This window comes from Eschrichtius robustus, chromosome 9 (assembly GCF_028021215.1).
Source record: "Eschrichtius robustus isolate mEscRob2 chromosome 9, mEscRob2.pri, whole genome shotgun sequence".
NCBI classification, from domain to species: Eukaryota; Metazoa; Chordata; class Mammalia; order Artiodactyla; family Eschrichtiidae; genus Eschrichtius; species Eschrichtius robustus.
The window spans coordinates 37,490,090-37,514,723 of NC_090832.1; the positions used below are offsets into that span (position 1 = coordinate 37,490,090).

Below are 24,634 nucleotides of genomic sequence, written 5' to 3' on the forward strand. Positions count from 1 at the left end.
TTTTATTATAGCTTCAAAACATTCATCAGTTTAGCTCTGCTAAAAAACATACCAATCACCCAAGTGGCTGTAATTCAGCATCAAAATTCTGTTCTTACTTAAGGGATGGAGACAGAGTAAGACAGATGAGATATTTCTAACCCATTAGATTAAACTGACTACCCATAAGCCACAAACATCATTTGATTTGTTGTCACTAACAGGGTTTCTTCTCTCCATCTATACCAAATAAGGATGGCTGATATGTAAGGAGTTGAATATTTAAGCACTAAATGTTGCTTATAAAGCTCTACATTTACAAGCCATGAGATAAAATGTTCAGGATATGCCAGATATTTCTTTAATATGAGTTTGATATTAAGTCCACATAGTAGTAGACAGAAATGACAGCACGGATCATTTTTGAGTCTATTACATTCTTTATAGTACGTATCAACACCTGTAATAAGAGAGTAATCAATACATGTACCTGCCCTCTTCAAGTTGTTTACATTTAGTTTAATAAAATGCCCACAAATTATCTTAAAAAATAGAACTAGAATTCAGCTTTTTATTTTCATACAGATTCTACTTAATTATAAGGTAGAAGAATAGCAATAAATGAACTGCTAAATATCCAATCCATTTTATAACTAAATCAGTACACATCTGCCCACAAGTATTTATCTCCACTTTCACCAAGAATTGAAGGCTTATTTTATTCGTTAAGCAGGAAATTATAACTAAATTAACTGTTATGTATTATTGTTCCCAACAAATAATTTACTCTATGTATAAAATTATTTTAATACATGTATTTGCCTCAATGGCTTTGATATGGGAGGAATTAATTAGAAGCAATAATTATGAGGAAAGTTTTAAAAAATCCCACAAGTAACTCTCAGTTCCTTACTTATCTCACTATACCAATTCTCCATAACACAGGGATTTTTTTTTTAACATCTTTACTGCAGTATAATTGCTTCACAATGTGTGTTAGTTTCTGCTGTATAACAAAGTGAATCAGCTATACGTATACATATATCCCCATATCCCTCCCTCTTGCGTCTCCCCTTCCCCCTCGCTATCCCACCCCTCTAGGTAGTCACAAAGCACCGAGCTGATCTCCCTGTGCTATGTGGCTGCTTCCCACTAGCTATCTGTTTTACATTTGGTAGTGTATGTATGTCCATGCCACTCTCTCACTTCATCCCAGCTTCCCCTTCCCCCTCCCCGTGTCAAGTCGGATTCTCTACGTCTTCGTCTTTATTCCTGTCTTGCCCCTAGGTTCTTCAACACAGGGATTTTTAAAAAGCAAACATCTACGCAAAGCCTTCAAAGACCTCATTAAAAATATGAACCTAGAATTCTGGTCCAATTACAAAATAAATAATATATGGGGGTAAAAATGAAACAATTCCAGAGATGCTAAGACTCCTCTGTTCCTTTTCTGGTGCCATGACTTAAGGAAGCACTTCATTAAGTGAATGCGCAAGTCAAGAAAAGACAGTGTTACCACATACCAAAAAAGGTGTAAGAAATCACAGCGGAAGAGCTGCAAAGCAATCAGTCCAATTTAGAACAGGAAGTCAGCTGGTTTCAAGAACATCTTCAAAAAATAACAATGGAATATACACCAAGCAATAAAATTCCTGAGGAGCTAAATATTAAATAACATGATAAATAAAGTGGTATTTCTATTCCCAATAAGGAAGAAAGAAAAACAGTAAGGACTTTCAGGAAAAACAAAACAAAATGAAAGGCATGTAAGTTCCAAATATGAGGCGTAACAAACTACAGCATGATTAAGTAATTGACAGTAAGCAAAGATGCAAAACGCATTTTTCCTAGAAGTTGTGATCTCATGGAAAAGGAAATGTAATCTTTGCTCCATAATTATATGTTCTTGATTATGTAAATACCCAATTGGTTTTCCCATGTTAGAAGAAATAACAGAAGTATTAAATATTATATTAGAATAGAATGTGAATGTTATTAAATTTGACAATATAAAAACAAAGTTACAGCTTAGAGAAAATGGGAAATAGAGAAGTGGAAAGAATTGTAGGAGGGCTAGTCCTCATATATCACCTAAAATTGTTAGACTATTGAACCAAGGTTACAGTATATTATTTAAAGGTAAAAGATAATCAAAAGAAGAACTAAAATAATAATTATCAAAAATTAGAAGGAGAAGAAAGGGAAGGGATAGATAAGCAGAATGAATCCTCGTCTGTCATGTCAAACACGGTGGCCTCTGTAATGGTAAACTATATTGCAAAAAATATATAAGATGATTTCAGAATCATTTGGTGTTTCCTGCTATGTTAGCTTTTTAAAGCCAATACTCTAATTGTCCTCCAATGTCCTGGTTTTCTTAGTTATAGGAAATTTCATACATATTTCAGTCTTATGATTGATTTATGATGACAAATTCTTTGAAGAAGAGTGTAGAATGCTGTCCGATTCTCATTCCTCAAGGTAGAGTGTACTACAAATTAGCCCCTAATTTTCTTCCTTCTTCTTTACCGTACTTCCCTTAGCCCCACACCCCATGTTCTCAGAAATCTCCAGATGTCAGTTTTCCCCTCCTTCCCATTCATCTTTACCCTTTCCCCTCTGTGACTGTGCACCACTTAGCCTGCTAATAGCTCAGGTGTCTCCCCATCCTAATAAATCCTTCCTTTAATTCCACATGACCTTCTAGCCAATGATTACCCCCACCCTTCCATTTTAACCAAGCTTCTTAAAAGAATATTTTCACTGCTTTTCTTACTCACCTCTCAATTCTTCCTCAGTTGACAGCAACCCCATGTTACTGCAGTCAAATGTTCTACCGCTGAGCTATATCCCGACAACCCCATGTTACTGAAGCATCCAGATCAACTGTCTTTCTCCAGGAAACATTCATTCATTCACTCAATAAATATTTATTTGTTCATTGATAAAATCTGACATGGCTTCTGCCATTAAGGAGCTTTTAGTCTAAGCTGTAGATAGACATAATCAATTCTGCAAATAAATAGACACTCATAAGCTATGAAAAATGCTATGAAGGAAAAGGATACGGTATGAAGAGAATACTTAAGAAGCTTGATCTGGTCTAAGGGTCAGAAGAGGCTCTTCTAAGGAAGTGTCAGTTGATCGGAGAAATGACGAACAAGTTAAGTTCACCAGTTAAGAAGACTTGGAGGTAGGGAGACCATTCCCAGCACAGCATATTCAAGGCACTGTATCCATGAAATGAGAAGCAAGCTGTACTAGCTTGAGTGAGTATTTCTCACTCTCTATTTTAAAACTCTTTAATTATATGTCTCTGCTCAAACCCTCTCCCAGTCGATAAGATCTGAAAGGGCCCAGATCATGTACATCTTGTTCGTTATTTTATTAAAGGGAGTTGCACTGATCCTGTCACATAGCATGTTCTCAATAAATATTAAAAGAACAAATGAGTATTATCCATGACCCTCTAATTGCCAAATCCAATGAACATGTTTTTAATTCTTATCTTATTGTATCTCTCAGTGTCATTTAATCAGTTGATTACTACTTCCCTCTGACCTTTGATAAACTCTTGCTTCAGTGACACCTTTTTCCCAGGTGCTCCTCTTACCTCTCTTAGGTTCCTATTTCTTCACTTATCTCTTTTTTTTTTTAACATCTTTATTGGAGTATAATTGTTTTACAATGGTGTGTTAGTTTCTGCTTTATAACAAAGTGAATCTGCTATATATATGCATATATCCCCATATCTCCTCCCCCTTGCGTCTCCCTCCCACCCTCCCTACCCCACTCCTCTAGGTGGTCACAAAGCACCGAGCTAATCTCCCTGTGCTATGTGGCTGCTTCCCACTAGCTATCTATTTTACATTTGGTAGTGTATGTATGTCCATGCCACTCTCTCACTTCGTCCCAGCTTACCCTCCCCCTCCCCGTGTCCTCAAGTCCATTCTCTACATCTGCATCTTTATTCCTGTCCTGCCCCTAGGTTCTTCAGAACCATTTTTTTTAAAATTCCATATACATGTGTTAGCATACGGTATTTGTTTTTCTCTCTCTGACTTACTTCACTCTGTATGACAGACTCTAGGTCCGTCCACCTCACTACAAATAACTCAATTTCGTTTCTTCACTTATCTCTTAATTCCATCCATGAATCACCACTTTGCACATACTCTTTGGGTGATCTCTTCCATACTCAAATGGCTTCAACTTCCCTCCACTGGATCTCATTTCCTAATTTCCACTGCAGACCTGGCTCCTGAGCTGCAGAGTCATGTAGCAATTGTTTGGGGGTCATATGCACCCGTATGCCTTACAGCCATTTCAAAGTCAAATAAGCAAAACCAAACTCATAACCATTCCAAGGCTCCCTAGCCCAACAACAACAAAACTAAGTCCATCTCCATGATTTTATCACAGTTTATGGTATCACCATCCATTTAGATACTCAAGCTAAATATCCTGTTGTTATCCTCTTCTCACTACTCACATCCAGCTAGTGAACAAAATCAGACAGTTTTAGCCCCAAGATATTTATCGAATACTTCTCCTCTTCTCCAGCCTTTGACCATTACCTTAGCTCATACAATCATCATTTCCTTCTAGATGTCTACAACTACCTTCATATAATCAACAGCAACCAACCTAAAATATAAATTGGTTACCACCATTCCCTTGTTTATAACTTTTCAGTCTGGAGGATGAAATCCAAGTTTCTTAACACTGCATGCAAAGCCCAGGCTTCTGTTTGTTTCTACAGCCCCACCTTTCACCACTTCCTTCTGTGAACCCTACTCTAAGGGAACCACAAAGCGCTTGTGGCTCTGGTACACAGCACTCATTTCCTGGCTCTGTGCCCTGTCCTTTAAGTGTAATACTCCCACTCCTGGATACCTTTCATCATGCCAAAATCCACCCAATAATCCTCAACAACCTAGCTCTCCCTCCTTTCCCCGAGATGAACGGAGATGTCCCCTTTACCATGAACTCTCTTATAATACTCTACGCAAAGCCCTGCTGAAGTGCAACAGTGTTTTATCATCTTCCATGTAACCACTGCGTCTCCCCTTCTGCGGGTTTCAAGAGAAAAAGGACCATGTTGTACAGAGCACATAATGGATTCTCACTAAAAGTACATATAAGGAGGAAAGAAAAATGACATTCATTCATTCAACCATTTTCTATTTAGTGCTAAACAGTGCCCAGAACTGCTCTAAATGCACAAGGTACCTCAAGGATCAAAACAGATCAAAATCCCTGCTCTCATGATGCAAAATATATCCACTATTTTAAACAGTGATAAGCAATATGGTGCTATGGAAAAAAATAAAGCCTATAAGGAGCATATTACCTATTGAGGTAGGGGAAAGTGATTACTGAGAAGCTGAATTTTGCTCAAAGACATGAAGGGAGAGAGCTGAGTGTGTAGATATCTGGGGAAAGAATATTTCAAAGGGAAGAGCAGGCATGGACACCCTGAGAAGGAAACATGGCTCATGTTTTTGAAGCACAGCCAGGAGGGCAGTGTGGCTGGAGGAGGGTGAAGGAAGTAGAAGATGAGGTCAGAGGAATAATGGGGTGTGGGTATGAGCAGAGTGTGATGGGGCACATGGTCACCGTAAGGACTAGCTTTTGCTTTGTGTGAGAAGGGAGCCATGGAGGATTTTGAGCAGAGGGGTACGTAATCTGCCTTATGTTTAGTAGTCTCGTTCTGGCTGCTGGGCTGCTGGGTTAGGAACATTGTGAAGAGTAAGAATCCATTCAGGAGGCTATTGCAAAAATCTTAGAGGGAGAAAGATGATGATGTCCTGTACCAGATTAGTGACAGCAAGGGTGCTGAGATGTTGTCAAATTCCACATATATTTCGATGGTACAATCTACAAAAGTTAATGACTGACAGTATGTGTGGGTGTGAGAGAAAGAGGTCAAATTCTTGACTTGAGCAGCTAGAAGGTTGCAGTTGCCATTTACTGAGATGGAGAAGCTATGAGAAGGCCCATCTTGGGGACAGGAGAGTGCCCTGTGCTGGAGAAGCTCACTAAGGCAAGTGAAGACATTGTTTAGGAATTTGGATATAGACCTTTTCTCATAGTTCTCCAAACTTTGTTGATCTGCCTACTGATTGCTGCTACCAGCAAAACTTGTATCCTGTTTGGAATTCTAAGTTGAGTTTGCTGCAGAAAGAAAAAGCAATTCTTAAGGCATGAAATCAAATGAAAAGAAAAATAAATGAACCATCTTAGAAAGCTTTAGATCCTTTAGCAAAACTGGCCCCATAGGTATCCAAATGGAAAATGGGCAGATTTTTACTCAATTATTCCCTATCTACACAGCTCATTGGACTTCATTCCTCTCAGAAGCCCTCATCTCTAACAGAGGGTCTCCACAGGGGCTCTCAGGCCCCTGGAGATGCTTCAGAATTTCTTTGGTAGGGGAATGTTTGCTTGTCACAAAGGTGGCTGATGCTGGCATTTCGGGCTGTTCTTCAATGTTTGGGACATCCCACACAGAAGAGAATTAGGTTCCACCCATACAATTTTCAGACACACTAGACATTCATATAGGTGAAAATCTGTTTATAAATATCTGAACGTGTTACCTAACTTCATTTTATATATAAACGCAAAATAATGTTTGTATGGTTTTACTAGATAATTTTTTAGTTACTGTATAACTACGGTGTAAACTGAGAAAGAGTGATTGTATTTAGAATCTAACTTCATTTTATATATAAGCCCCAAAGAGGTATGTATGATTTTAATGTATCTTGAATTTTCTAGCAATATAATTGTATACATTCATATGTACATATGCATACATATATAAGCATACATATATATATATATACACACATATATATACATATATACTAATTTTGTCCTCATTTTAAAATGTCAGGTAAAAAGGATAGCTATTGATAATATTTAAGCTTCACTTCATGGTTTCTTAAATCCAAATTTATGCATTTTAAATGGGTTCAAATATCTGACTGCTACTTTTTGTCTTTTAATGTCATGGTACCTGAGCATTTACATGTTGAAATACATATTATTTCATTATATTTGCACTTATTTTTATTCTATATTACGAGGACAATATATTGATTTTTAATGAAATGTTATATGTACTCACATTATGCATTTAATCTCAGACAGTAAACAAATATTGAAGTTATTAGTCATAAAAATAGGGCATTGGATGAAATACAGTTTATATCCTAGAAAATATTTGTCACCAAACAATCAGGCTCTTCTCACAACTAAGGTCTAGGCTTTGGCACTTCAAGAAAACAGTAGCAGTGATAACCACTACTTCAAATTTAGTGATTTCAAGCAATCTGGAGAGTTAAAGTGGGTAATTAGTGGTCAAGGAGAAGCTATTTTATTTTCTACAACGGGCACTATTTAAAAGCAGTCACCAGCTGCTGAACATACTTTTACAGTGATGTGTGAAGTGCTAGAGAATTGCAGGATTATCTACAAAATCCAACATTAATACCCTAAGTTCTTTCCTCAGCAACCATAGGCTATATAGCTATAGCTCAGATTTAAGAGCCCACAGACAGGGTTTGTGCTAATTTGACGTGAACAGAAGCAAATTAATCTTTTCTCTGAATCAATACATTTTTGCCAAAAGCATCCTATTACAGGATTTAAGAGAATACAATATCTGAAAGGAAATATCTTGACAAGCAAATTCCTTTAATTCCAAATTCTCAATAAATTATGGATGAATATAATGTACTTTCCCCTGCCTGCCTCTTGGTTCAGTTACTTAACCTCTCTGAAACTGTTTCTATACCTTGAAGTGGTGGTAATTACCCCTTTCTCACAACTTTCTTTTGAGATTTAAATGAGACAACAAATGTAACTCACATACTATTGAACCTATCATTTTATTATTACTGTGAAACACCTTAAAGTTTTATCAAAAGGCATTTAATAATTAAGATTTGGATGGCACATTGGAACTTAGCATCTTAGTATCACATCTGAGGATTTGATGAGATAATATGCGTGTAAAACTGCAATGGAGAGTAACATGTAGTGAATATCAATACATGTAGATAGTATTGCCATTATTATTACTGTGCTAACACTACAAAGAAAGACAGAGCGTTGTACAAAGGCATTTTTATGAATAAAATAAAGCTGGCATATTAGAACTCAGCACTCCCTGTTGATATCTTGGCATTTCTTTAAAAAAAAAAAAAAGTGACTGTCTTGCCTCCTAAAAATAGGATATATGTTGACCTTGGAATAAAATAAATGACTTAATTACCCTTAATTCATAAATCACATTACTTATATATTAGCCTATGAAAACGTATAACTTCCTAATTAATCATCCCTATTCAATGTTTTGTAAAATGTCCTAACTAGAGATATGTTATTATTTATATAAGAGAAAAATTAAAGTGGTCAGCTGCATGTCATCTAGTTGGCTATGACTATATTTGAACCACATTATATAAATGTTTACATAAGTATTTCTCTTATCTGACATTAAGGAAGAAGGTAATTTAGGGTAGGGATGTTTGAGGAATTCCCCTTTAATTTTCCAAATTATAAAAAGCTAACCATTTTGAGAAATATTAACCCCAACTTTGCTTTAGTAAGCCCAGTATTCTTAGAAACATTTAACTTTTACCTGAGGAAGGAAAAAGAAAATGTACTAGCCAAATCCTTAGCGGTTGCATAGGCAAATAGAGATGTGTAAGCAGCTCCAGAAAGCTGTGATGTTAGAGTCCTTCTGTTCTCTTGTTAGGTTTTATTTATTTTTACTCATGAACTATTTCCAACATTTAAAATTTAAAGATGATAGTGTAACAGACATGCATGGATTTACCACCGATATTTAATAATGTTAACATATTACAATATTTCTTTCAGAAATATTTTTGAAGAGATAAAACTTTCTTTATATACTGCCTTTTTCATAAAATTGTTTCTTAACTTTAACTTCCTGCTGGCTTTAAACCGGCTTGCCTCAAATTATTGGGTAAAAGGGCCTGAAGGTGTGTCCAGCTCTCTTTTGAAACTACGTGTGTTAAAAAAATATACTCAGAGGGCAGAAATCTGGCCTTTGTCGAGTTTTGAATGTTAAAACCCCATTTTAAAAAACATTTTAAATAGATAAACATGATATAGCTAAAAGATAAAACCTGGTTAACTAACACTAATTGACTAGTATTAAACCTTTTGAGGAACAATCAGAAGATTGGATCATTAACCATTCTTACAGAGTTCTCATTCACATTCTTGAAGGTTCATGATTGTTTTTATCTTTAATGATGCTTATTATAATATTAGACAATAATATTAGAGATTTCTAATTCTTCTAAAATCTAAAATTGTTCAGGCCTTTAGAATCATCCAGCTGGGGTTTGCTATGACCTAACACACATTTATTAATAAACTAAAATAAATAACAAAAAGACTTTCGGGGAGTTCCCTGGTGGCCTAGTGGTTAGGATTCTGGGCTTTCACTGCTGTGGCCAAGGTTCAATCCCTGACTGGGGAACTGAGATCCTGTAAGCTGCACAGTGCTGCCAAAAAAAAAAAAAAAGACTTTTTATAAAGTATGTGTTGAACAATAAAATTATAGGTGGTCGCCATTTTCTGGAAAAAAGGAAATGATAGAATAATTTCTTTGTTTTTTGCTTTTAATTTAGTTAGTGGGGTATTACTCTACCGTTTAAAGAAATATCAGTGTATACTTTGGAATAGTTTAAGTATTTCAGGCTTTCAAATGATAATATATATTAAAAAAAATTTGCACTTAATATTGTTTCCAAAAATTTTCATGAACAATTTAAATCTAAAGTATACAAGTGAAATTGCTTACAACTGCTTACTTATTTGTTTTGTATTGTATAATCTCATGTTCGTTAATTTTTAGGTGTGCATCTCACTTTTCATTTTCTTTGACTTAACAATTTTTTTTCTTATTAACTCAGAGTTTAGTATCTAATCTGTGGTATAAGACACAAGTCTCAAATGAATTTTTGCATAAAACTGAACAAATATTCTAATACCGCCAACAAAATTTAAATCTGCTATTTGCTTTAAATTTAATTTAAATTTAAAATTATCATGAAATAGATTTAGTCTTGTGGTAACTATTTTCCAGAGAGACATTTTAAAATTAGCATATATTTCTGGTAGGTTAAGAATTTATACAAAATAGAAGACACATTTTTAAGATAAAAATTGGTGTCTCACAAGTGACTGAAGAATACTATGAATTAAGGAAGCAATGAGACTCAAAAAAAAATGGCTAAGGAAAGTTGATCTTACTATGCTACTATTAATTTTTCATAAAAATGTCCTATAAATAAATGACTTCCATAAATGCTTGTATATTTTTACCCTAGTATTAAAAAAAAACACACTTATGAATAAGTATCTTGATTGTATATGGGAGAAAAAAATGTTTTAATACTCATTCTGAGTATCTGCCAAAATTCAATTATAAATAATAATTTTGATTTCTCATCATAAGTCAAATCTCTTCATGATACTATACCATATACTAAACTGATCTTTCCACTTGAGATAAAGCTAAAAACTCATTACAGGATAAATAATAATTATAAGCTAATGAAAGAGAAGTTGGTTTATTTGGAATACTAATTGAAATAATGAATTGATTATCAAACCTTGTATGGATGGGAAAATTTTACAAAAGCATAATCATTTAACACTCACCAGTACAAGCACAGAATTTTTTAAAAAAATTAGCAGCTACAAGATTAGGGAGCTCAGAAAAGAGCTCTTATATATATTAATTTAACATATGTTTAGAGAAAAATTACAAATCAATGGGTAGGGGGACACATTTAGATTAGATGCTATTAATTTGGAAAAAATTAGTGTATGTATCCAATGCATAATAAACATCAAAATAAGTAATGGGTAGATCAAAGAGTTAAAATATTTAGAAATTAAATACTAAAAAGAAAGAAAGAAAATAGACCATTTATCAAGCTTCTGGATGATTGATAACTTTTTAGGCTTAGGAGTAAAATATTTATAAAAGATATATAAATATAAATATATGCACATATCATATACATCTGTGTGTTTATGTGTGTGTGTTCTTTCTTTCCAAAAATAAAAAGAATGATATATTTGGTCAAACACAAATTTTTAAAAATTAAAAACATGTACACACATAAACCAATTAAGTTTAAAAAAAAATTATCACTGATATAAAAGAAAGTAATAAATGATAGGAGAAAATATGTCAGAAAAGGAATTAATATTTTCAAATAGAAAATAGAGACCTCATATAATTTGATAATAAAAAATATCCCCAAATTGACCCAAACAAGTGGGCAAAGGATATGAACAGATAATTCAAAAAGGGGCATTTCAAACTCAAAAATACATGAATTTGTACTCAATCTAAAAGCAAACAAGACAATTCAAAATACAAGAACAAAATATTTTTAAAGTATTAAATATGTATTTAAAAATACTTGAAATGCTAATAAGAAATGATCATACAGAAATAGGTTCTCAGATTTTTCTGGTGGAATTATAAATTGTTTCAGTCTTTTTCAAAAGCAAATTGGCACTATGTACCAAATACTGAAAACACTGATATCCTTTAACCTAGTAATTCTGTCTTCAGGAATATATGCTTTGAAAGATCCAAAATATGGAAAAATACATATTCAAGATGAATATCAATTCATTATTTATAGTATATAGATATTTTTTAAAAAACCCCGAACCCAAACAAAGCCAGGTTTGGTAACTAATAGCAGAAGGATATTTAAGCAAATATTACTTAGTTAATAAATGTTACGAAAACTATTTAGTAACATAAGAAAGGTTTGACATGTTAAATGGAAAAACAAAGCATATCAAATTATCCCCATACTACGATTCTTTTTTTTTTAAAGTTACTTAAATAGGGGAGAGACCGAGGAGACACTAATATGTTAACAGTGAGTATATTGGAGTGGCAGGACTCTGGTGAATTCTTTCCTTCTCTTTTCCAAATTTCTATCATATGTTATATGACCTTTATGAACAAAACATTCATTTAAAAATCAAAATAATTATTAAAATTATGAATCAATCTAAGCAAATATACCTGTGCAGGGTACATAATATATTTTGGTCACAACAAAATTTTAAACACATTTGATCATTATTGAAAACATATTCATATGAAAATATATGATAATTGTTTTGTTCACCTGGAAGCACTGTGTGAAATTTTTTTCATAAACTCCTAGCATCTTCCTTTTTCATATTTATAAATTTTAAAAGATTATTTATACAAATAAAGCCTTGGAATATAAAATATTCATACACTGAATAATATCTCCTTGTGGATTTCTAGTATTAGAGAGGCTTCATGGGCAAAAATATAATTTTATGGTCCAACAACAATGACAAAAAAATCACAATTAAGAAAACGTAAAACTTTAAAGTCATATGCTTATAAAAGCCCTGAAACTATCTGTATTCAAAACGAGTCATAAAATACAACTTAAACTGACATAAATTTTATGGAACCTGGATCTCACCAGCAAGTAGATTCTCCACTACAAGGTAGTCATGTAAACTCATTCCAGGGTTCTTTGTCTCCTTTCCCTTCAGCTATTTAAAAGGTAGTTCATTTTCAAACCCCAACCTTTTAGTTATTATTTCAAAACAGAACCAGCATGTATGCGTCCTCTTAGCTGTTTACCTATATTTGTAAAAACTGTGGGAGCTGTTAGTGCATTCAGTAAATTCCTTACAGCTGGGTGCTTTTTCTTTCAATACATCAAGAGTCCATTTAATGTTAGATTGAGGGATTACAGTAACAAATGTATGTTTTTATGTATTACCTCAACTCATTCAGAAAATCCCTAACATATAATGCTGCAGTAGTCCTCATTTAGCGCTCATTCTTAGAGCCAGGCCAACTGGTAATTGTTTCACAGCTTTCCAGACAGATATAAAGTATACTTATGAACAAAGTGTCAAGCAGAATGACTTAAACAGTGCTCCTGAATTCCTACTGGCCTTTATTTAGTTTGAAACTGAGCAGTACCTCTGAATAAATTGGAAAGGCAACAGAAAGGGGGAAAGGCCTCATCTTCCCATTGTTCTTCAATGGGTAAAAAATAAAAATCTACTGAGCAATTGATACAGTGATCTGAAGCAGCCTTACTAACACACCATTGTTAAGCAATTATACTCCAATAAAGATGTTAAAAAAAAAATCAAAGGGATAATTGTAGATGAATTTGCCTTCTACAGGGAAAACAAAGAAAGCTTTAACTCAAACATCTGTAGACATCACTTTTAAGAGAGCCAGGCCATCCAAACTATTTCAAAAATTTCTTCCAATTGCTAAGAACATAACATGTTATTTCAGGCAATGCTTTACTTACTATACATATAAACTAGTATGTGAATCTGGTGTAGTGAATCTGTGCATTATATTTATTCTCATTTATAAGCTTCAGAGTATACTTTTACTACTTCAAGCTGCATTCACATGATTAATTTTAAAAATTTTCCTGATAATTCAAATTTCATTTATCTTGGTGCTAAGTCTCCTGGAAGGAATTGCAAAATTATTCTTGAAAGAAAATTAGGCCCAGTTTAGACATGATTATCAAAAATAAATTTGGCAAAAAATGGAAACCACACATGGTGGAGTGTACATATGCATATACATACACATAATTTTCTAAAGTGAGCTTTAAAAAAAAACAAACAAACTTCAAACTTCAACAGATCCCTATCCTGTAAGAGTCAAATCCAAAGTTTTCTGGCTGGATTTACGTGCTGATTTGTCTATAGGAGATCGTTCCCTGGCTGTCTGCATGGTTGACTTTCAACATCTAGGTCTCCGCTCAAATGCCTGCTAACTCTTGATTACTTGCATGATCATCAAGAGAAAATTGAAAAATGGGATTCATAAAGTCCTGATTTCAGCTCTTAGCTTCTATCTCACCAGATTTACAAAAAAGGAAATTACCAGTTTAATGTAATCCTAAAGTGATAAGCAATGGTAGAGGGGAAAAAAACCAAAGGATTACAAGGATTCAGAGCCTACCTAATTGAGAAGTGATTATAGTACATGTTGGCAAACTAGAAATAATACTTTATATCATTTTCATATGAGCTTTCTCCTGTACACACATCTCCATTTTTAAATGGAAAATCAGAATTCTGAAGTTTAAGATCCATATTTATATGTAGCCTCCTTAAATTTTGAAATGTAATGTGAATAAGAATATACATTGTTTATATATAAAAATCTTCATTTTAGTTATGTAATATAATTACTCTTCTAAAATGAAACAGCAAATATTCTTTTTCTCCACATCTGCATTAAGAAAGTTATACATAGAATTCACTTCAATATTGTAAATAGTATTGTTCAGTGATACCCAGATGCACATGTTTCTTTCCTTTCCTCCTAAAGGTTGTCTCACCTTGCACTTTGGACACTTCTGGGCGTTCCTCTGCCCATGCTCAATTTCGCTGGCCCAGTGACGCAATAATTTGTCTCCTTTTTTGTACTCCTTGCAGTTAACACCTTCATGCCAAGGAGAGTGGCACTTAAAACACCAGACGAATTGGCAAGTGGGGCACTGGATCTGCATAAGGAAAAGTAATATTAAGTACTAGTAGATATATTAAATTGTCTAAAAAGATAAGAATGGTGATGCTTAGGGAAATTAGCTAAAAGGCTATAATTGGTCCAAATTTAAAATACCTCCCCCTATACAAAACTGAAACTAGAATAAGATATGACTGTTCTGTTATGAAAGGAGGAAAGAATTGCTTTGGCATGGGTGATTTGACTGTTTGTAGACCACACTAGAATTAAACCCTTTGGATATTCTGGAAATCAATTTGGCCTTAAGAATGAAGCACAGAGTAAAATCTGAAGGCTCACAATGCCCCAGATCCACACTCAGGCTTCTGCCCTTGAACTCGCCTGTCCCTTGAACCAATTTTCCAGGCATTTCCATTGCTCTTCTTAGCAATGGCTTCATTCACTTTTATAAAATCAAAGCTCCACAGATGCGTCATCAAATGAAAAATGCACTGGCAAATAAACTACTATACCAGCATTTGCTATGATAATGGATATCCATGGTTTGCTATTAATCTAAGGGAGGTTAATTATAAAAATAATATAAAGGATCTTATTAGAAATATATATGTTGGTGGTCCTGTGGCCTGTACCTAGGAAACCATCAGAAGATGTCTTTGTATGTTCACTATGTGGAGGTGTATGTGAAAATGCATGTGTATGTTTTGAAAATATCTGTCTTCCACTTGACATGAAAGACACTTTATCTGACTTCCTGTATTTTGAATAACAGTGCAGCATCCCATTCTCTCACCATATTTCTGGTCCTCACTCTCTAAAAACATATGAGCATAACTTGACTTTCCCAGTTCTGTTTGATTAAAGTGAAATAATAAAATGTCTCACTGTAAACAACAACTGACTATTCTCTGTGCTCCTGCAAATTACTTCACTGAGCATGATTGAATTTACTGACTACACTTTGAAGATTAGTTAGAATTTCTTTTGGTAAACTGTATACAATATCACTACTTTCTTTTTTGGAAAACCACTTTTTTGACAATGGTGGCTCCAATCTATAGATTAACTGAGTGGCAATTACAATCAGCTCTTTTGTTTATACCTCAAAGCATGGCAGTATTCATCTATGTCAAGAATAGATAATGTTATTCCTATGCAAATATGAGTAACAAAAATACATTCTCTTTTACTTTATATCAAAACAAAATAGTATTTTGTCATAAAATTCTAAAAATCTTCATGTTTATTTATTTATTAAAGTGCTGTTATATGGTAATGTTTATACTGCTGCATTACATGCATAATTTATTTTTATCAACAAAATAATGCTGTAAAGTCGATATGAACATCATAAGTTTACAGATGAGGAAACTAATGCCCACAGAGATTAATAACTTGCCCAAAGAAACATAGCAAGTAAAGTTGTCTGACTTCAAGGCCAGCATTCGTGCCAAAACAATTCCTCATGCTAAACAGCATTCTTGCTTTGATGACTGAAAACCAAAGTGTAAAACTCAAAGAAGGTCATGTGGTTAATCTAGTCAGTAAATCAGAATTCTATATGACTATCAACATAAGGTGAATTTTGAAAATCCCTTTCAAGATTTTACTCTCATAAATTAGGAGACCCCTAATAAAAGGATGATACTATTTAGTCATTTAAAATAACCATTTTTGCCTTTTCTGATCATTAAAGTTAAAATAAGTTATTTTTAAAGTAAGAAGAATAAGAAGAATGAGTCGAAGTGGGTAAACTCCAGATAATAAAACAATGTAAAAAGATCACTTAAAACAATGAAGAATACATGTGAATATCACATGGGGGCCTATGTGAATGTAATTTTTGAATGTAATGAATGAAATGGGGAAGTCGAAAAGACTCACTTTTCCTCCTGCTTCTGCCACTACATCAGAAGGGCTGGAATATTTAATTCAGCTCTCTTCTATCAGAGATTATACATAATTCTAAATTACTGAACTCTAGCATTGTTGAATTAAAAAAAAACAAACCTCTTTGGTTTTTAATCAGTCAGTCTTAGATTATACTTATGAAATGAATAGTAGAAGAATGACTGTGATGGGTGCTTTGAAACTGGGATTAACTCAAAGGATGTCAGACATTATAATGGTTCAAGGATCTCTGTGACCAAGTGCTGAACTATCATATCTATGGATCTCTAATGAAGACAATTAGAAATGTAGGTTCTCCTAAGAATGATAAGGAATCTAATACTCGGTGTCCTTCCCAGGGACTCTGGCTTCCAACTTCACATAATAAACAACTACGTTTCACTGCCAATCCTCACAGACAACAAAGACTTGGTTGCAAACTATGAAAGGAGTTTTGCGGCAAGCTCTCAAGTGAAGATAAATAAGTTAAATTCAGACTGGCCTGCTTACTGTCTCACTGAAAACATTAAAATAACTACTGCCTTGCTTTGGATTAAAATAATACAAGGGCTAATCACCAATCCCAACCACCTTGTTATTCAAAGACTGCACCTGAATTGTTTAAATACTGACTTTTTGGTTTGAAGATGCCTTATTCATTCCAACCGTAACCATATTCAAAACTGTAGACACGAACACTGCATCTTCCGCCACACGAAATGCCATCTCACAGCCACAGCCCTCCCGCACAGAGTGCCTGCCTCCTGAGTCATTATGTTCACACGGAGGTCACCACACTCTACCCTGGCTACTCAAAGGGCGGCTGGGGGAGCGGCAGCCTCAGCCACACCTGGGAGCTCGTTGGAGACAAAGAATTCATGTCACACCCCCGACCTACTGAGCCAGAGCCTGCATTTGCGTCCCCACGTTAAAGTATGTGACCCCATAGCACTGGCCACAACTGATTACACCAGGGATGAGTCCCCAGGCTAAAAGCAGGGATCTACTTGTGGGCAAGAAGCCTACGAGGTGGCTGGCAGGAGCTTTGGGCAGAGCATGTTCCTTGTTGAACAGTGATTAGCCAAGACAGATTTTCTCTCTTGAGGAATGAAAAAGGGACACACATGCACTCTACCTTGGCTGCAGAGGCAAAGACAGAGAAAAGCTAAGTGAACACAGTGCAGATCACTGGAGAAGGGAACAGCAGTCATTTTCACTTCTAGTAACACAACAGAGGGGCTCTCATGCCCTCAGAGCTAGTGTCTGGTTCTCCACGAGGCCCGCCTGGGTGGCAGCTGAGACTGCTTCCTTGCCCTTCCTACTACTTCCAGTGCAACCTTAGAGTAAAACGCGTTAAGTGAGGGGGCTTGAAAGACAGCAAAGCTCTGCTTCTTGTAATTGGAGAAGGTCCAATGAACACAATCTGTCTACTGAAATCTTAACCAGATGAAATGCTACTTGCTCCAAGATGTCTTCCCTATTTCTCCCAACCAGATTCAGCATCTTGCAGAACTTACATTACAGCTACATTACATGTAGCTGTCTAATCTCCCTAACAGCCTACAGGTTCACTGAGGGCAAAGGCTGCTTCTCATTCACTCTGTGTTTCCTGAGTCAAGTAACACAGAACTTGTGGCACATGGTAGGCACTCAGTAAGTTCTTCGTAAAATGAATTATTTTGCACAGAGCAAGTACTGCATATTGGCTAACATTACATGAATTCCAAGAAAACCCAACATGTCTAATTTATGACCAGTGGCTGAAATGGTATCATTGCTTCTTAGATTACCAAATGATGTTTACTAAATATTTTATCCACATAACATTTTACTGAACATCATGATTAATGTGCAAACTCTTCTGCAAGAGAAAAGGCTACAAGTGTTTCAAAAATAAAGTTATCAGAGTTAGGAATCTTGATTAACTTGTTCTATAATCCATGAACGATAAAAGAACCTTATATTACATTTTTTTAACTTTTGAATTCCCTTAGTTTTTCTAGAATTCTGGGCTACAGTGACACTCAGATGACAAATTAAACCAACCCACTTGCCCGAAGCAAATGGTATATTCTCTTGACAGTTCATCATGCCAATAAAGAAATAACCCACAAAACAAAAACAGAATTCAAAACCAAAGAGCACCCGAAATGTCTTTTCTTGCCTAAATACTATACACTCCTATATACATAATTATTTCAAATAAATCACAAAATCATTACTTATCAAACTCAAAATATTAGACAACATCCATGTATAAATGTAGCATTGCCAATATGAATTAACTCGATTTTCCAAGAAGAATCTGCTTTATCAGAAATTCAGATTAAGACAAATACTCAAGAATGAAACATTCATCAATTCATTTGCCCATTCAACAGATATTTACTGAGCACCTTCAAGTAACAGATACTGAGTGTACTGATTTTAGGCACATCAAAAAGAATGAAAATACTTCAGTCCTCAAAAAAATTACTGAAGGCAGACAGATATAATAAACCCCAAGAGCTATAAAACCATGTAACAACTGCTAGAGTAGACGCTTGGACAAGGGGGTGCCGTGAGAAATGTGCCTCAGGGAAGGCTAAAGAGTAGAAGTCAGAGAGAATACGGCCTTGGAAGATAAGTGGGATGTCACTGGGACAAGTGACGGGATAACACTTCAGGCAGAGTCCAGCCTGAGCCACCATCGAGGCCTGAGAGCACATGGTGCATTGGGGAAATAGTAAGTGCTCCAGTGGGGCCCGAATAGAGGTGTCACTTCAGCTGGGTCAACCCTGAGCCTTGTAGACGTGCCCAAAAACAGGCTCCAATTAGTCTTACATTAAGGTTCCTACACTCTGATGTGTCTTTCAAAATACACTGTGGTCCAGAAACTTCTTATATGAACCATATAGAACTTATGGCTGTCTGACTAGTATGTCCTAAAGAAACTGATCAATATACATGTAAATAATCACGACATCTTGTAGTTATAAAAAGTTTTGTAACAACTTAAGGAGGTTTTCTTGAAGAGAAGAAGATTGTGAGGAAGTGCTGGGTATTACAGAGAGGAGAAAAGAAGCCTCTTATGCGTGACTTCAAATACTTTCAAGGAAGCACGATCTGCTCCCTTATAAGATCAAATCCTAGAGCAAGAGTGGCAGTGGGGGAAGGTTCCCCAAGTGGGAAAGATGACTTGACTTCTTGCCTTGATTTTATTCCCTAATATTTTACCTCCGACTTGGGAACCTCTCCCTGAATGTAGTGCCAATAACACATGGGCTTCATGAGACACTGCTCCCTGAACAGACTCCAAACGTGGTCAAGTGAGCCTTCCCTTAATTTCTCACAGCATAGCTTAAACTAAACTGGAAAATGAAAGGGAAACTTTCCTAAAGGTTGGGGACCAAATAAGGACAAGAATGCACAGTGACTCATGACAAGATAACCTAAATGGAGATAGAGTGTTTATTCATATAAATAACCTTACCGACATCCCTCTTATGGTTTCCAGGCTCCTTTTACATGTGCAACACACTATTTATTGCACAATACATTCACTTCAATACTAGCTTTTATTTTCAACGGAGAGGCATGCTTTTCTAGGGCAGTATATCAGAACTTGGGAATGGGGGTTTTGTTCTTTGAAAAGAGTCCTTCCTCTCTAATTTGAGAATCACTGTTCCATACAAATCCATCTTGCTTGTATTGCCAGGAATCATCTTTAAGCATTTATAGACTCTTCCTCTAAACCTAGAGAGCAAGACCCAGAGGAATATCTGAGTCTATCTCTTCCACCTCTTCATAGATGAATATAAAGTGTACTGGAAGATTCTGCTGATTTGTATAACCCAAATTCACTAGCCAGAGCAGGATGGCATCATCCTGTTTTCAAAAGGACACCCTATTCTGAAAACAACACAAAAGGCTAACATCTCACAGAGATACCCACGGAAAGAAGCAAGAGGGCTAAGTACAGAGTGTGCATGAGAAAATGGGAGTATTCTCTGTAGCCAATAGGTGAACCAGGAGAAAGAGATCTCAGCCTGAAGGTAACAATGAATCTTTCAAAATGGAAGGGAATGATTCTATAAGTAGCAAGTTCCCTAACAATGGAAGTGTTCAGTGTCTGAATGGCCACTTGGTAGGCATTTAGACTAATGCATGGGGTTCCCTTACAGTTCTGAGATGGCAAATATGGAAAAGTAGAAATACAGAGTAAAGTAGGTGAGAAATGCACAGTCCTAACATCTTCCAGATCATTTTATAATGGGCACAAGGCTTGGCTTACTTTTACCCACTATTCAGCAGGTCGTCAAAGAGAAATGATTCTTCACTTGTCTCTTGTGCTGAAGATACAAGGGATGATGTGATGAAGTGAAAAAAACAAACAGTTCTCCATCCCATGGCTGGTCAATTTATGGTAGCCATGAGCCTCTATTATTACAATTATTGTAGTTTTTTCTTTTTTAAGGTCAGATGAAGGCTAAAATTTCAAATGAATTCCAATATTTGGCTTTTGTTGTTAGAAGTTCCAAGTACAAGTAAAGACTCTATAAAATACTACGGCTAACTTATGCATCAAGACAGGAAACAAAGAACAACTTTAGCAAAGCATCTCATTAGTAACTAGAGGGAGAAATGCATCCTAATAAAATTTAGTAGGCTTGCATCATAGCTGAGCGCTATACATTTTTTTAGTGGAAACATATATAACACACCCTTTGTTTAAGATGGCTTCTTTATTTTTTTTTAATTTTTATTTTATATTGGAGTATAGTTGATTTACAATGTTGTGTTAGTTTCAGGTGTACAGCAAAGTGATTTAGTTATACATATACATATATCTATTCTTTTTCAGATTCTTTTCGCACTTAGGTTATTACAGAATATTGAGTAGAGCTCCCTGTGCTATACAGTAGGTCCTTGTTGATTATCTACTGTATATACAGTAGTGTGTGTATGTTAGTCCCAACCTCCTAATTTATCCCTCCCCCACAAGATGGCTTCTTTAAACTGGGCTAGAGGACTTTTATCTTTATCTCCCTCACAAATCTATGCTAGCAACAATCACTTAAGAAACTACACTTGTTTTCTATCGGCTCCTGACATCAATGATGCATTACTGCCAAAAGAATTCAGTGTGTGTCGTAAGCTAAACTGATCTTGCCAGGCTGATGCACAATCTGACTCCCGATTTGTAAACACTGTCAACTTAAAGTGATGGTGTCGAGGGAAAACTGAAGAGCAGAGCAGCATGCTAACTACACTTTCATGTGAAAGCTTTAGACGTTTTTATAGATGGAAAAAATTTCTCAAATCATGTTTACAAGAAGGAAGTTTAAGCACATTTTATTCAATGAACAATGAAAATTGTTCATTGGAAGTACAACTGAAGAGGTACAGTTGGGATTTGAATAAACAAAGGACAGGCAGGCCCCCAGAAGCAGAAATAATGGGAGACCATTGCCACCCCTAGGGCCAAAGAGACAAGGGAAGAAAGAATTTTCTGGAGCCTAGTGAGAATTAGAAACATGGGGGAGGGACTACCTAGGGGGAAGCCACAGTCATGGAGGGACATAGCTACTGCCAGAGCTTTGCACTGAATTAGGAAGGGAGTAAGGAAGTAATGCATCAACTATTCTCCTTTCCATCCTCCCATTTCCTGCCAATGCTAACCCTTGGTTGAACCCAAATAGAGATTGAGATGGTAAGGGAGTCGGGAGAAGCAGTCCAAAGAGGTATCTTTCTGGAGTTTAGGACAGGTCATCGAGGTTTGAAAAACTGACAAAGGAAGAGGGTAAACAGGGTATTACTAGAATTCCAGCCTTTCACTTAAGCATATTTTAAAGTATACCAATTAGGAACAACAAACCCATCGACTTGATTATATTCTTAAAGACCTTAGAAAAGTTCTTTTCCACATGAGGAAATAATGTATTTGTGCAGTTTTATAATATAAACTGTGATTTCAACCCAGAAAATTTATGATTACAAGAGAGAAAAAGTAATGCATAAGATACAAGGTAAGAACATAGAGGGAGTTTCCTCAGGACATATTACTGGCTTTTTTCACCTTATGATGAGTCAAAGCCCTGTTTTGTGAATTATCAAGGTTCTGCTCAATATCTGTGGGAGAAGAGTGGGGATTATTATTAGTTTTGCCTCAAGGAAATCATAAAGAGGATTATCTCCAACATGTTCCCTGTGTTGATTTATGCATGCCCTTCAACTTACTCCAAATCAATATGAAAAGGGGGATTGTTTCTTGGTCTACACTTGGAAATAAGAAGGAAACCCAGAACTGCCCCTACCTCAGTAAAACTCCTAGGAGTAAAATAAGTACATTTAGTATCTGCAATCCTCTCCTCTCTCCCATGAGAAACTGTAACTTTTCCCACGTCCCAAAACATATATTTTTAATTTCTGTGAATTCAGGGACCTCCTCCCCTCCTCAAATATTAATGCTTTCCATCCACTCCTAGCGTTAGATCCATGCTTCTTGGATATCTCTTTGATGCCCCAAAGGGTCTTCAAACTTAACTTTATCCCACATTTCAAATGAATTAGTTTTCTACTCCTCAAACCTGCTCCTCTTCCTCAAGACATAGTCTATTTCATCCCCTCTTTACTCTGACCATCCATCAGTCACCCAATCTTTTATTCCACCTCTATTCTTTTTGACTCCTTAGTCCCTTCCCTAATAACCCAGCGTTGTGCTCTGACCCACCTTTTCTAGCATAGCAAATTCAACATTTCAAGGCTTAGTTTCATGTGTTTGCCCTTTACTGAAGCCTTCCCAATCTCTCCTGTCTTTTCTTCTCCTGTGCTCTCAGCATATTCCACCCACATTTATTATGCATTGGCCCATTTATTAGTTCCCTCAAGACATATATTTTGAGAGAATACTCTACCAAAGTGCTTGACACAGGTTGTCAGCAGTAAGCAAGTCTGGACCTGGTCTCCTAGAGACCAGTGGGAGAGACTTTAAGCAAATAACCACACGAATGCAGCATAAAATCTTAGCTGATAATTGCTATGGAGAAAACCTTCAGGTGCTGCTGATGTGTCTGTCTCCAGGCATCACCTGAGAACCATTATAGCCATAACTTCAACATTTTTATTTTCTCGATGCTAACTTGTTCTCTGTATTAACATTCATTTGGAGCTGCATTAATAAATTATAGGAACTGTTTAGGTTAGAAATTAGATTTCTAAATGGAAACTGAAATCAATCTTGTAGAAATGGAGTGGTAAAACTTTTTGGCTTCATGAGTTGCAGGGATGAGAAGGCAAATATTATGAATGAGAAAGACTGGATTTGACCAAAGGCAAGGTTGTCTCAATGTAAATTTCTCAATTCAGGAATATGCTTGTACTCTTTCATATAGTAAGAGTTTTATTGCATTCAGAACATAATGAAAAGCTCTATTTACTAAATTTTTGCCAGAAGATGTTGAGTGAGGGATGAGTTTATCCTAGAAGGTTAAACTGGCACCTAAAAGTTCTTCTTACTGCTTGTTGATATATTCTGTTTATCCCTTTTCCACCTGCAGTGTACAAAAAATTTACAAAAACCTATTCAAATGAAGTACCCAAACATGATATTTTATATCTCAAATTTCATATCTGATATACTCAAAGGTATTTCCTGCTATAAAATAGCTATAATATTTTCAAGCAATTTTAACCTTGTATGTTAAGTGCTTCTGAATTGACAGCAGAAACCATAATAAATGCTCAAAGAATGACATCTTGGATCAGGACATTATAACTCGACTCACAAAGAATAATATTGAAATATACATTACAAGGGTTTTATTAATAGATACAAAACACAATTTAGGCTCTAAGCAATATTATGAAGAGAGTTTAAATTGCTCAGACATGTTAGACATGAGTAGTAAACTTATTTTCTATTTCTGTTGCCTTCTGACTCAATTTATTTTATTCAAGTACTTGAATTCACTGCTCTGAAAGTTATGACAAACTATACCAATTTGGAAGTGGGTTCTGTTATTGGGAAAACTGAATTTTAAAAAATACAGCAAACCTAAAAAATATCCATTGGTTAGCCACAGAGAATGATGATATTAGTCTCAGTTTAGGGTGCTATACTGTAATCATGAATATCACAGTGGCTTTGCTGGGGTATCCATGCCTGCGCTCCCTTTACTCATAATATCCAGACAGGTATGG

At 35.5% G+C, this 24,634-nt stretch overlaps 1 protein-coding gene across 1 annotated transcript in view; it reads right to left on the reverse strand.

Moving 5' to 3' along the window:
• RNF217 (ring finger protein 217) overlaps nt 1-24,634 on the reverse strand; it is a 125,644-nt gene that overhangs the window by 17,401 nt on the left and 83,609 nt on the right. Inside the window, exon 3 of the mRNA XM_068551160.1 lies at nt 14,436-14,600. Coding sequence (XP_068407261.1) covers nt 14,436-14,600 — 165 coding nt within the window. The remainder of the gene's footprint in view (nt 1-14,435; nt 14,601-24,634) is intronic.